Here is a 14,440-nt window from a genome sequence, read left to right on the forward strand (position 1 = left end):
TCGTAAGCTCCTGTCTCCTGTGTGCGGGTTATATGTGTATTGATTCATTTTCTTTGCATATGCTCTGAAAGCCATATGGTCAATGTGCTTCTCTAATGATATGCTTAATATAATGTTCACGCCGCAGATCCTTTTAAAGACATTTCATTCGATCCCATTTAGCAGATCACTTACATGTATCAGGAACAAGAGCGCGGTATATTTTCATCCTCAGGGAATTCCTAATTGTTATCCTCGCTCATCCTAACACTTTCTCATGTAAGGTCAGTTTTTGCCTTCTGTCTCTAGGTTACTTCTTGAACAACTTGGAGGACTTTCCCTTTCACCCTTGTTTGATCTTCTTTGTTTATGGATCAGTATCTGAAACTCTGTGTTATGGTTCACACTCTGGTTCTGGACTAAAGTGATATTCGTGGTGTTTCGTCTTCCGATACAAATGTGATGAATAAATTGCAACAATTTAAAATTGTTCAGGCATATACTGTTTCTCCCCTAATTTCCATTCAGCCATTTACCACTCTGTAAAAGAACCCCAGAAATGGTTATAATTATAACTATAATATTTAAAGATGTGGACCAGTAAGCCAACGAAGGTCTGGGTCCGATGACCAAAAACTCCAGCTATGGGGGGTCACCATATGACTGAGACCCGCGTCAGGATACACTTGTCCTGTCTCCTAACAAACATTATACCTACCTACCACTCTGCGAAGAAATATTTACTAATTTCTCTCCTTGTTTTCTTCTTACGATCTTTAAAATTATGGGCGCGTGTTCACCCTGCTGGCGGCTCCGTGGAATCTTTCTGCTCAATTTTTTTCACGCACTTTTAACATTTTTATTTAGATGTCATGTCTCCTCGTTTCTTTTTCAGTGATATCTTTCGTGTTTTTCCTGCCTAAAAATGACTAAGTCTACCATCCCATCCCCAGGTAATTAATAAAAAACTCCCGTATAACATAAGAGTTTCTCGTAAATGCTTTTATTTGATTTTTCTGGTCACTCTGTCTGACTTTTTTGGGTTATCCTAGGTTCTCTACACATATGCTGCTATGTATGATAATTTTATGTAACTGTATTTGTGTATACCTGAATAAACTTACTTACTTACTTACTATATTATCCTGCCATAAGTGTTCTTCCTTATCCGATGTTACTAAAACTTTATCATATTAAAAAAACCTTTCTGGGACTTATTTATATTTTCATCCATTCACATTATGCTATATTTATAAATATCAAATTCCATCCATTCTGTGCTCAGTTTTTAACAAATTCTCAATGTTTCTGGAAGCCTGTACATCCATTCGAGTTCATACGCAAAATTAAGGTGACGCTGCTGCGTGAAGGTCTCCTCCCATTACCGATTTCTACAGCTAAAACTTGCAACCTGAGTAAAGTTACGACAACTTAACGATTTTGCAGAACGTGAAGTTACATTTTCAGCAGTTAGGTACTGAAAGAGAGGCGTAGTCTGACACTGCAACACCAAGGTATATGGTACAAGGGATATCTTCAGCCAACTCTATTGCTAATAACTGTTTTGCATGCCCTACTTTCACTAGTGGACTCAGCTCACCTGTGACCTCATCTCCAAGCTGCTATATCTTACTTCCGGTTCTGTATACAACTCTGGCCTCATTCCTCTGCTATAGGCTAAGGAACTGATTACCCCAAGCTACCTCTTCACTTCTATTGTCTCCGGGATTGTAATTTATCTGTGTAGTCGACTGATGAAGCCCGCTGAGCAGGCAAAACGTCTTTTTAATAAAGATACCAAAGTGTTACACATATCTTGCTGTTGATATTATCCTGAAGGATAATATCGACAGACGTGGAAGATTGCTCCAGAGATGACAAGATCCTTAGCTGGTCATACAGTTGTTGTCAATGATATTTGATCATTCAGCTGGTGTCAGCGACAGCTGGTTTTGCTGTTGCTGTGAGGAAGTAAGCATCAGAGAGCGTGAAGGTCTAGTGTTACAACAGTGAAAGAGAGACGAGCATCGCCTCTGATGCGGCACCTCAAAAACAAGCGAGAGTGTCCGGCAGACAAACAGCGACCTCGTCAGAACAAGACCCCCACTGCCGGTGCCACTCATCAGGGCAATCCACACCACTGCTGCCCCTCATCAGGGTGAGTCTAACGCTACTGCCCCTTGTCAGGGCAAGTCCACTACTGTTGCCCCGGAAACCTGCAGAAAGTGTCACCAAGGCCGTCACCCTCAGAGCACACCTCTACCTTGACATAAAATAAAAAACGTTGCTCGCGCTGGTTTTGTGACCGGTGTTTGCTCTCTAGGCGACCCTGGACGTATGTTCCGCGTGTGACAGAGGTGATCTGTGATGTGACAATAGTGTGAGGTAACACAGTGTTCTCGTCCCGTCCCCATACATCCTGCCTCTCTCACTCTCATATGGACAACATAATCCAGTGAAAGCTAAAATATTTATGCAGATGAGTGTAGTACTATAACAGGAACACTGTTCTGTGGCACTACAGTGGCACTACAGTGGCACTACAGTGGCACACAAGACCTGAGCGATTCGAGAGAAGTACTCCATGTTCTACATAACCTCAGCTATATATATATATATATATATATATATATATATATATATATATATATATATATATATATATATAGTATATATAAATCTTCTTGATCTCTTGCGTGCGTTGATGACGTCCTCGGGGGCGTTTCCCACCAAGACAGGGTGACCTGAAAAAGAAGAAATACTTTCATCATCATTCACTCCATCAATGTCTTGCCAAAGGCTCGCCTACACTACAGTTATTAAACTGCTGCTTATCAACACCCCTCCCTTCAGAGTGCAGGCACTGTTAGGAAGCTTGTAACTGGTTTCTAGATATTACCAGAGCCCTAAAGAGTGCAGTAACACCAATGTTAGGACAGACTATATTAGTTTCGGTAGACCACAACATTACCCCAAAATCCTTCTACACTCCGACATCGGTTATGTGGGAATTCATAACCGAATTCAACTTGATTGTGAAATATATTTAACCATATCTCATCACGATTTGAAACGCCGTCTGTATGTGTAGTGTCATCACACAGGCGTACTGACCCCACCCCTGTGCAATAATAATAATAATAATAATAACAACAACTACAACAACAACAACAACAACAACAACAACAACAAAAATAATAATAATAATAATTTCTATATGTACATTTACAATGTATATAGACCTAGCTGACATCAGTGACATGCTATATAGAAAGTCCCTTGTTATGCAGAGCATATCGGACAAATTAGGTCAATTTTGTCCCAGGATGCGACCCACACCAGTCGTCCAACACCCAAGTACCTATTTTACTGATATGTGAACAGGGCCAGCAGGTGTCTTATTAAGGAAACAAGCCCGAATGTTTCCACTCGTACCGAGGATCGAACCTCGGACCTCAGTGAATGAGCCGAGTACACTAGCAACTGAGCTACGGAACGTACACACACACACACACACACACACACACACACACACACACACACACACACACACACACACACACACACACACACACACACACGCACCCTCCTCTTCAGCCTTCTCTCCCCTCCCTCTTTCTATCTTTCTCTCTCCCCCTCCCTCTCAGTCCCCCACCCCCCCCCCCTCTCTCTCTCACCCTCCTCTTCAGCCTTCTCTCCCCTCCTTATTTCTATCTTTCTCTCTCCCCCTCCCTCGCATTCCCCCACCTCTCCCCCTCTCTCTCACACCCTCCTCTTTAGCCTTTTCTCCCCTCCCTCTTTCTATCTTTCCCTCTCTCCCTCCCTCGCATTTCTCTCTCTCATAGCCTTTTCCCTTACACTCCTCTCTCCCCCTCTCTCTATCTCTCTCTCTCTTTCTCGCTCCCTCTCTCTACCCTTTCTCTCCCCCCCAAGTCTTATCCCTCACCCCCATCCTCCCTCCTCTCTCTCCCTCTTTCTACCCTTTAACTCTCCCCCTCTTACTCTCTCTCTCCCTACTCTAGCCTTCCCCCCTCTTATTTTCTCTCTCTCTCCTATAGCCTTGTCCCTCCCCCCCCACACACACACCCTGAAAACACATAAACTTCTCTCTGTGGTAAAATACATAAGCTTCTTTCTGTGGTAATAAAAAACAAACCAAAAAAAAATGGGTGGCCCTAGAGGGCGAAAAACCAGAGATCTGGTGGACGAACCAGGGAGGAAAGATTGGGAGTTAGAGCTCCAAAAAAGGGAGGAAGAGTGGGGAAGGAAGATAGAATAGCTTGGCAAGATAATGGAGGAGTGGATAGCTGAAGAGTGCAGGAAGTGGGAGCTACAAGTCTTAGCAGCAGAAACTAGGATACAGTGCTTAGAAGAGAAACTGAAAAACCTAAAACAGATTAGAGAGACAAATGACAATTCAGATGCAACAACAGGAAATTCTATGTCAGGCAGAGACAAGGGGACGGTAAGAAACAAAGGGGATATGCCGTATGCGAAGGCCCTATCAGACCCACGTGGGGCCAGGGAAAAGATGAGGAGCATACTAAGATCAAATGACAGGTCCGAAGACAATGAAGGTATGTTATATACAGAGACTCTAACAGCCAACTGCAGTAACAAGGAACAGCTGATCATGAAAGACAGTTCCCTGAGAATAGAAGTTTCAGATAGGACAGGGACTGAAGGCAAGAACATTTCAATGGAAGGAAACAAAACACCTCAGAGGATGCAAATGGAGACTCAGTGGGAGGAGGAATGGGAGAGGTCAGTTTTTATCTATGGGCTCCAAGAAGCCAAGGGGAACAACTTCGAAGAAATAAAACAGGAGGAGGAAAAAATGATTGAAGGCATCATGAAAACAATAGGTGAGGACGATATGACTCAGGTGACAAATTTTCGGAGAATTGGGTGGTTTGCGAGTGGAAGGATACTGCCTGTCAAAGTAATTTTCAAGGAAGAATCAGTTCGAACCAGGATTCTGCAAAAGAAAGCACGACTGAGGGACAAACAGGGGTACCAGAGAGCATACCTCGATCGCGACAGAGCACAAGAAAGGACTACACTGAAAGAGAGGGTATGGAGACACAAGGAGGAACGAGAGGCAATGATGAAGATGAGCAAGATCCAGACACAGGAGGAAGGGCAAACACACCCCGCAGAATCTCCCACTGAAAGATTCCAACCACGACAATCCCAACGCAACTGAGCAACCCAAACCACAACCCACTCACTGTTCCCTCTTCCAGCAACACCCACATCACAAACCTCACCCCAACAGCTGTCCCTTATGGACATTCTGACCCCACCCCCATCATCACAAACCCTACCTACACCACAGCCCCCTATAGGCCCCCACCAAGGCTCCTGCTCCCCCCAACCCCAATATTCTTGCAGGATTACAGTGATAGAAAAGAAGCTGAAAGTTTGGTACACAAACGTGAACAGAATAACGAATAAACATGAGGAGTGGCACGAAAGAATCAGTGAGAAATCCCCAGACATCATAGCAGTCACAGAAACAAAACTCGCTGAGGTAATAACAGACGCAATCTTCCCACCGGGATATCAGATCCTGAGAAAAGATAGAAGGAGTAGAGGGGGAGGAGGAGTTGCACTGCTCATAAAAAACCGATGGGGATTTGAGGAAATGGAAGGCATGGGCGTGATTGGAGAAAGAGACTACATAGTAGGTATAATTCAGTCTGGAGAACATAAAGTAGCCATTGGAGTGATGTATAACCCACCACAGAACTGCAGGAGGCCAAGAGAGGAGTACGAAGAAAACAACAGGGTGATGGTGGACACACTGGCTGAGGTGGCAAGAAGAGCTCACTCGGGCAGAGCAAAGTTACTGGTAATGGGCGATTTCAACCACAGGGAGATCGACTGGGAAAACCTAGAGCCATATGGGGGTCCCGAACCATGGAGAGCCAAGATGATGGATGTGTTCCTTGAAAACCTCATGCATCAACATGTCAGGGACACTACCAGAGAGACAGAGAGAGAGGGGAGGATGAGTCAGCAAGACTGGATCTTGTGTTCACCCTGAGCAGTTCAGACATTGAGGACATCACTTACGAGAGGCCCCCTTGGATCTAGCGATCACGTGGTTCTGAGTTTTGATTATATAGTAGAGTTACAAGTGAAGAAGGTAACAGGAACTGAATGGTAAAAGCCAAACTACAAAAGGGGGGACTACACAGGTATGAGGAACTTCCTGCAGGAGGTTCAGTGGGACAGAGACCTGGTTGGAAAATCAGTAAACGAGATGATGGAATATGTAGCAACAAAGTGCAAGGAGGCAGAGGAAAGGTTTGTTCCCAAGGGAAACAGAAATAATAGGAAGACCAAAGCGAGTCCTTGGTTTACCTGAAGGTGTAGGGAGGCAAAAACTAAGTGCACCAGAGAATGGAAAAGGTACAGGAGGCAAAGGACCCAGGAAAATAAGGAGATTAGTAGAAGAGCCAGAAACGAGTATGCACATATAAGGAGGGAGGCCCAGCAACAGTACGAAAACGACATAGCATCAAAAGTCAAGTCTGACCCGAAACTGCTGTATAGCCACATTAGGAGGAAGACAACAGTCAAAGACCAGGTGATAAGGCTGAGGAAAGAAGGTGGAGAACTCACAAGAAATGATCAAGAGGTATGTGAGGAGCTCAACATGAGATTTAAGGAAGTATTTACAGTGGAGACAGGAAGGCCTCTCGGGGGACACACCAGATGGGGACACCAGCAGGGAATATACCAACAAGTGTTGGATGACATACATACAGATGAGGAGGAGGTGAAGAAACTGCTAAGGGACATCGATACCTCAAAGGCAATGGGACCAGACAACATTTTACCCGTGGGTCCTTAGAGAGGGAGCAGATATGTTGTGTGTGCCACTTACCACAATCTTCAACACTTCCCTGGAAACTGGGCAACTACCTGAGGTATGGAAGACGGCAAATGTAGTTCCCATTTTTAAAAAAGGAGACAGAAAAGAGGCACTAAACTATAGACCTGTGTCACTGACGTGTATAGTATGCAAAGTTATGGAGAAGATTATCAGGAGGAGAGTGGTGGAGCACCTGGAACGGAACAAGAGTATAAACGCCAACCAGCATGGATTCATGGAAGGAAAATCCTGTGTCACAAACCTTCTGGAGTTTTATGATAAAGCAACAGAGGTAAGACACGAGAGAGAGGGATGCAAGAAGGTCTTTGACACAGTTCCTCACAAGAGATTAGTGCAGAAGCTAGAGGATCAGGCTCATATAACAGGAAGAGCACTGCAATGGAGCAGAGAATACCTGACAGGGAGGCAACAACGAGTTATGGCACGTAATGATGTATCACAGTGGGCACCTGTGACGAGCGGGGTCCCACAGGGGTCAGTCCTAGGACCAGTGCTATTTTTGCTATGTGTGAATGACATGATGGAAGGGTTAGACTCAGAAGTGTCCCTGTTCGCAGATGATGTGAAGTTAATGAGGAGAATTAAATCAGATGAGGACCAGGCAGTACTTCAAATAGACCTGGACAGACTGGACACCTGGTCCAGCAACTGGCTTCTCGAATTTAATCCCGCCAAATGCAAAGTCATGAAGATAGGGGAAGGGCACAGAAGACCGCAGACAGAGTATAGGCTAGGTGGCCAAAGACTGCAAACCTCGCTCAAGGAGAAAGATCTTGGAATGAGTATAACACCGAGCATGTCTCCGGAAGCACACATCAACCAGGTAACTGCTGCAGCATATGGGCGCCTGGCAAACCTGAGAACAGCGTTCCGATACATTAATAACGAATCGTTCAAGACACTGTACACCGTGTACGTCAGGCCCATACTGGAGTATGCAGCACCTGTTTGGAACCCGCACTTGATAAAGCACGTCAAGAAACTAGAGAAAGTGCAAAGGTTTGCGACAAGGTTAGTTCCAGAGCTAAGGGGAATGTCTTATGAAGAAAGGTTAAGGGAAATCGGCCTGACGATACTAGAGGACAGGAGGACAGGGGAGACATGATAACGACATATAAAATACTGCGCGGAATAGACAAGGTGGACAAAGACAGGATGTTTCAGGGAGGGGACACAGAAACAAGAGGTCACAATTGGAAGTTGAAGACACAGATGAGTCAGAGAGATATTAGGAAGTATTTCTTCAGTCACAGAGTTGTCAGGCAGTGGAATAGCCTAGAAAGTGACATAGTGGAGGCAGGAACCATACATAGTTTTAAGACGAGGTTTGATAAAGCTCATGGAGCGGGGAGAGGGAGGGCCCAGTAGCAACCGGTGAAGAGGCAGGGCCAGGAGCTAAGACTCGACCCCTGCAACCACAAATAGGTGAGTACAAATAGATGAGTACTGTCACTGCGCATGCGTTGAGCCAGGGCCCCCGTGTGAGTGCCGGCCTTATTATGGAGTGTCGTCAGGAAGTGACCTGAGTTGCTCTTCACATTCTCGCCTGTGAACGTCAACACCGCTCCCTGGACACGACGCTAAACTAGTTATACCTTACAAACTACGCCACTGCGAGGCCACCTCAACTTGGTAAAGTATAAACGCTTTGATGATACATCGCTGTGTAAATAATGCTATCTGGCTCGTGAGGATGAAACCCTCTCCAGGAGGGCAATGTTTCGCTCAGATCTTCATAAAGCTGCCATCATGATTCACGTGGTTTGTTGCATAAAGATCTACACTGAACGAAACGTCGTATGGGATTTAGTTCCTATTTGATCACACTGGTAGGGTGGCACCATTAAATTGTAGGTAGAAACGTCAACACTAATCAAGACATTTATTCAGGAAGCGTTTCGCCACTAGTGGCTTATCCACTCCCGAAGGAGCCATTCGTGGCGAAATGTTTCGTGTTGACGTGCTTTTTCTTAACCTACATAAAATTCTCAACACAAATCAGTTTGTAAAGAATATTGGCGAGAGAGGTGGGATACAGTGCGTCTCAAGAGAGTTCACAATACACAGAGAGTCTTAAAGAGCTACAAAGAGTTTGAAGCCACATATAACCCGAAGAGTCACGTGGAATTCTCAGAGCCACATAGAAGGTGAAGAGTTTACCGGCTGGCACTGGGAGCCCAGGGTGACATGGGGCGTGCAGTGCCAGGAGTCGTACTTCGAAGAGTCGTTAAGAGTTTGAAGTAAGAGTTTGAAGAGAAATGGAGAGTCATGAAGAGCTTGAAGAGTCATGAATAATTTGGAGAGTCGTGAAGAGTTTGGAGAGTCATCGTTAAGAGAGCAAGAGTCTGGGCAGGTTGGATGACCTTTATATAATGAAAGTGTTATGTTAGGTAACCGTAAGAACAGGGAAGGGGAGTGCCAGGCACCAGGCTGGCACTGTGAACCCAGAAAGACACGGGGAGGGCAGTGCCAGGGGCCAGATTGGTACCGTGAGTCTAGGAAGACATGGAGAGGGCAGTGCCAGGCATCAGGCTGGCACTGTGAGCGCAGGAAGACACGGGGAGGGCAGTGCCAGGCATCAGGCTGGCACTGTGAGTCCAGAAAGAGACGGGAAGGGCAGTGCCAGGCTCCAGGCTGAAACTGTGAGTGAGCAGGTGCTAGAGGAGAGTGTCCTGCCAGAGGTGTGCGGACTTCCTACAGAGTGCAGGCACTGTACTTCTCACCTCCATTCATCTTACAGAGTGCAGGCACTTACTTCTCACCTACACTCGTCCTTCGGAGTGCAGGCACTGTACTTCTCACCTACACTCATCCTTCAGAGTGCAGGCACTGTACTCATCTCCATTTATGCTTCAGAGTGCAGGCACTCTACTTCTCATCTCCATTTATTTTTCAGAGTGCAGGCACTGTATTTCTCATCACCATTCATTCTTCAGAGTGCAGGCACTGTACTTCTCATCTCCATTTATTCTTCAGAGTGCAGGCACTGTACTTCTCATCTCCATTTATTCTTCAGAGTGCAGGCACTGTACTTCTCATCTCCATTTATTCTTCAGAGTGCAGGCACTGTACTTCTCATCTCCATTTATTTTTCAGAGTGCAGGCACTGTACTTCTCATTTCCATTCATTCTTCAGAGTGCAGGCACTGTACTTCTCATTTCCATTCATTCTTCAGAGTGCAGGCACTGTACTTCTCATTTCTATTCATTCTCCAGAGTGCAGGCACTGTACTTCTCATTTCTATTCATTCTTCAGAGTGCAGGCACTGTACTTCTCATTTCTATTCATTCTTCAGAGTGCAGGCACTGTACTTCTCATTTCTATTCATTCTTCAGAGTGCAGGCACTGTACTTCTCATTTCTATTCATTCTTCAGAGTGCAGGCACTGTACTTCTCATTTCCATTCATTCTTCAGAGTGCAGGCACTGTCTCACTTCCACCCATCCTTCAGAGTGCAGGCACTGTACTTCTCACCTACATTCATCCTTCAGAGTGCAGGCACTGTACTTCTCACCTACATTCATCCTTCAGAGTGCAGGCCTTGTGCTTCTCACCTACACTCATCCTTCAGAGTGCAGGCACTGTACTTCTCACCTACACTCATCCTTCAGAGTGCAGGCACTGTACTTCTCACCTACACTCATCCTTCAGAGTGCAGGCACTGTACTTCTCACCTACACTCATCCTTCAGAGTGCAGGCACTGTACTTCTCACCTACACTCATCCTTCAGAGTGCAGGCACTGTATTTCTCACCTACACTCATCCTTCAGAGTGCAGGCACTGTACTTCTCACCTACACTCATCCTTCAGAGTGCAGGCACTGTACTTCTCACCTACACTCATCCTTCAGAGTGCAGGCACTGTACTTCTCACCTACACTCATCCTTCAGAGTGCAGGCACTGTACTTCTCAACTCTAGACCTAAAGTTCGCCAGCTGTTGAAGTTTCAGTAACAATCTCAAACCAGATTCACACAGTATCATGGGGAGGTGATGCAAGCCTTCGCACACCTCACTCATAAGTTTTTGCTACTGGCTATTATAGTTTTTCTGAGACACTGGCATAGCGTTTAAAGCGTCGAAAGCTAGATCTGCGCAAGCAAGCTGTTGGCAGCGGAATACTGTGTGCATTTTATAATGTAAATCTTGTGTTAATGAGTAAGCATAAATACATCATACAAATATATAAACACAGCTATAATATAGTTGATACTGGTGAAAGGTTTTCCACCCCAGGGTTGTGACTCTCAAGATTGTCAATAAGGTCGTGAGACTCGTATAGAAAGATACATAACATGATTCTAGGGGGAAAAAAAAGCTAGTGTAGCAGTGTGCTCACCTGTTTGTGGTTGGAAGGGTCGATTCACAGCTCCTGGCCTCACTTCTTCGTTAGTCGTTACTAGGTCTACTCTCTTTCTGCTCCGAGAGTCTTATCGTACCTCATCTTAAAGCTATGTATGGATCCTGCCTCCATTACTTCACTCTCCAGATTATTCCACTTCCTGACAACTCTAAGGCTGAAGAAATGCTTCCTAACATCCCTATGACTCAGCCTGAGTTTTTAACTTCAAGCTGTGTGCCCGTGTTCTTGTGTCACATTTCTGAAACATTCTGGCCCTATCCACTTTGTCAGTCCTTCTCAGTATTTTATACGTCGTTATTATGTCTTCCTTATTTCTCTTGTCCTCCAGTGTCGCCACACTGAGTTTTCTTAACTCCGGAACTAGTGTTGTGGTAAACTTTTGCCCTTTCTCCAATTTCTTGACATGTTTGACCGGGTGCGAGCACCATACTGGTGTTTCATACTTAACTATGAGCCTGACGAACACGGTGTAGTGTCGTGAATGATTCCTTAATTAGATGTCGAAATGCTATACTTAGATTTGCCAGGTGCCCATATTGTGAAGTGGTTATTTGGTTGATATGCGCCTCAGGAAATGCGATCGGTATCAGGCTCACTCGAAGATCCTTTTCCTTTAGTGAGTTATTCAGTCTTTGATCCCCCTAGGCTGTACTCCGTCTGCGGTCTTCTATGTCCTTCTCCAAGCTTCATGACTTTGTACTTGGTGGGCTTAAACTCCAGGAGTCATTTGTCTGACCAAGTCTGCAGCCTGTCCAGATCCCCTTCTGTTTTCCTGATCCTCGTCCGCTTGTATTGTCCTCATTAGCTCACGTCTTCTGCGAACAGAGACACATATGAATCTATCCCTTCCGTCCTGCTATTCACACATACAAGAAACAGCACCGAACCTCGGACTGACCCCTTGTGGAACCCCACTCGACACATGCACCCACTCTTATACCTTGTCTCGTACCAACACACGTTATTTTCTTCCTGTCATTGTGTATGTGTGTGTGTGTGTGTGTGTGTGTGTGTGTGTGTGTGTGTGTGTGTGTGTGTGTGTGTGTTGACACTGTCACTGGGTTTCTCATGTAAGAAACTTATGTTGACATTTAATTCGTGTCCCTGACAATTTTTTGTCAAGGACACAAATTAAAATTGAATATATTTTCCTTTCTCTCTCTTGATAATGGTCCAGGACAGACTGAAAAAAAGTGTAAACTTTTCATTTTCAATTTGTTGATTAGAAATTTGGAAATTATTTGACCAAACATGACTTAAAAACAATATCATACTCCTAGACTGTGCTAAATCCATAATTTAACACTGAGAAATAAATATGACTTACTAGTTTTATTATTTGTCAGTTGACGATGTGCCAAAGGTCGTTGCTGCTGCTGCTGGTTGTGGTAACGTGGGCAGGATGGGCAGGAGGGCAGACGTCTCAGTACTGCAGCTTCACGCCCAAACACACCATGTGCAAGTACTCCAGCGTGGGGCCCAGATGCGGCTCCAAGGTGCAGACACGTGGTGTGGGCCCCAGGGAAGCAGCAGACATAGTGCATCAGCACAACCAACTGAGGTCCAGGGTGGCCATGGGCCAGGAACGGCGAGGAGTGCCCGGACCTCAACCCAAAGCTGCTAACATGAAACTCATGGTAAGTAGCGGTCAGCTATGTCAACCACGTATTTATACGTCATGTGAGCAATGTTTTGATTCGAAATGGGAGTCTTGTATTGATACAACATATGAAAGAAATCATAATGCATCATTGGCATTGATATGTCTAGTGCTCAATGTGTTAATACATCATGAGCACAACATATCAGCATGTCATGGGCTCAACATATTAATACATCATGTGGCAAGGTAGGAACGCACCATGGAAGCAACAAGTAATACGCATGAGCAACGTATTAATACGCTATTTGCCTAACATACTCTATAGCTAAGTGACTGACGATATTACCACAAAAAAGACAAAATATCTAATATTAAAATTGCATTTCAGATTGTCATGCTCCTGAAGATCTCTTGCTATTCTTAAGTATCGATTTTTTTAAGGTTGAAAATGTATAATATAAACCTATAAAGTTTAATGACTGAGATTCTGGCAGCCTAAGTAGTGGTGCTGGAAGATGCTGTTGCTGGTACACTTCTGTTAGAAGACTATCTTCAGGGACTTGCAGTTGTGGTATCAGAGAACTGTAAGTATTTAAATTATTATTATAATAAAAAAGAAGCTCTAAACCATAAGGGCTATACAGCGTAAGTATTTAAAGGTATTGAGGTAGGAGATTCATTTTCAGTATCTGCTGGTGTGTTATTAGAGCTCTTACTGTATCCACAGGTGTGGGATAAGGAGCTGGCGGAGGTCGCTCAGAGGCATGCTGATCAATGTCTCTTTAAACATGATTGTGCAGACTGCCGTCGTGTCTGTGAGTCTTCTCTCTGTATTGATGTTGTGTGTGTGTGTGTGTGTGTGTGTGTGTGTGTTTGTCTCTACACACTGGGATTTTTTTATATAAATTCGTTCTCTTGCATTTTCCGTATTTGAACAGTTGCTGATAAACAACTCTCTGAAACCGTGTGGGTTATTGAAGTCAAAATGCTCATATTTATACAATGTATTGTTCAAGTAGATGCCTTCACAAACAGCTTGACTGGCCAGAGATCGGGATGACCCACACGAGTATTGTTAAAGTCATCTTTGGTGAATATTAAGAGTGTTGTCCCTGACAGCAAGGTTTAGCGTGGGTCAGAATATCTTCGTCAGCTACCAGAGCAACTACGACACCAGTATCCAGTGGGACAGAGCCTTGAAGTCTTGGTACGACGAGGTGGCTCTCTTCTCTCCCACAAACATTCAGCCTTTCAAGTGAGTCATCCTCCAGCCCTATACCTCAGAGACGGTAGTGACAATATTGATTATATGGTAATGGTGCTTGTTGTGGTGATGGTGTTGCTGATGGTGAATCACGGAACGGGTGGGGACTGAACCTATGGCAAGTGATTTGTTTACAATCGTGCTATTACGATTTCGTGAGTCTTCTGTATAGTAGTAACAGTAGTCGAGTACTGGCAGTGATAGTTGGCAGTAGTAACGGTAGTTGTGGTAGTGGCTAATTTTGGAAGTGTTATCAGAGCTGTGGCAGTAACAATTGTGTGCGTATGTACTCACCTATATATGGTTGCAAGGGTCGATGCACAGCT

General features: G+C 44.7%; 1 protein-coding gene across 3 annotated transcripts in view; it reads left to right on the forward strand.

The window, feature by feature from the left end:
* LOC128686406 (uncharacterized) overlaps positions 1-14,440 on the forward strand; it is a 77,551-nt gene that overhangs the window by 36,008 nt on the left and 27,103 nt on the right. For 2 of the 3 annotated variants that reach the window (XM_070085746.1, XM_070085748.1), the window contains exons 2-4: positions 12,594-12,884; positions 13,578-13,665; positions 13,970-14,105. In XM_070085746.1, the coding sequence (XP_069941847.1) occupies positions 12,594-12,884; positions 13,578-13,665; positions 13,970-14,105 (515 nt within the window). Of the gene's footprint in view, positions 1-8,396; positions 8,516-12,593; positions 12,885-13,577; positions 13,666-13,969; positions 14,106-14,440 lie in introns of those variants that run through there. The other variant, XM_070085747.1, reaches the window with a different exon arrangement.

Source organism: Cherax quadricarinatus, chromosome 17 (assembly GCF_038502225.1).
Source record: "Cherax quadricarinatus isolate ZL_2023a chromosome 17, ASM3850222v1, whole genome shotgun sequence".
NCBI classification, from domain to species: domain Eukaryota; kingdom Metazoa; phylum Arthropoda; class Malacostraca; order Decapoda; family Parastacidae; genus Cherax; species Cherax quadricarinatus.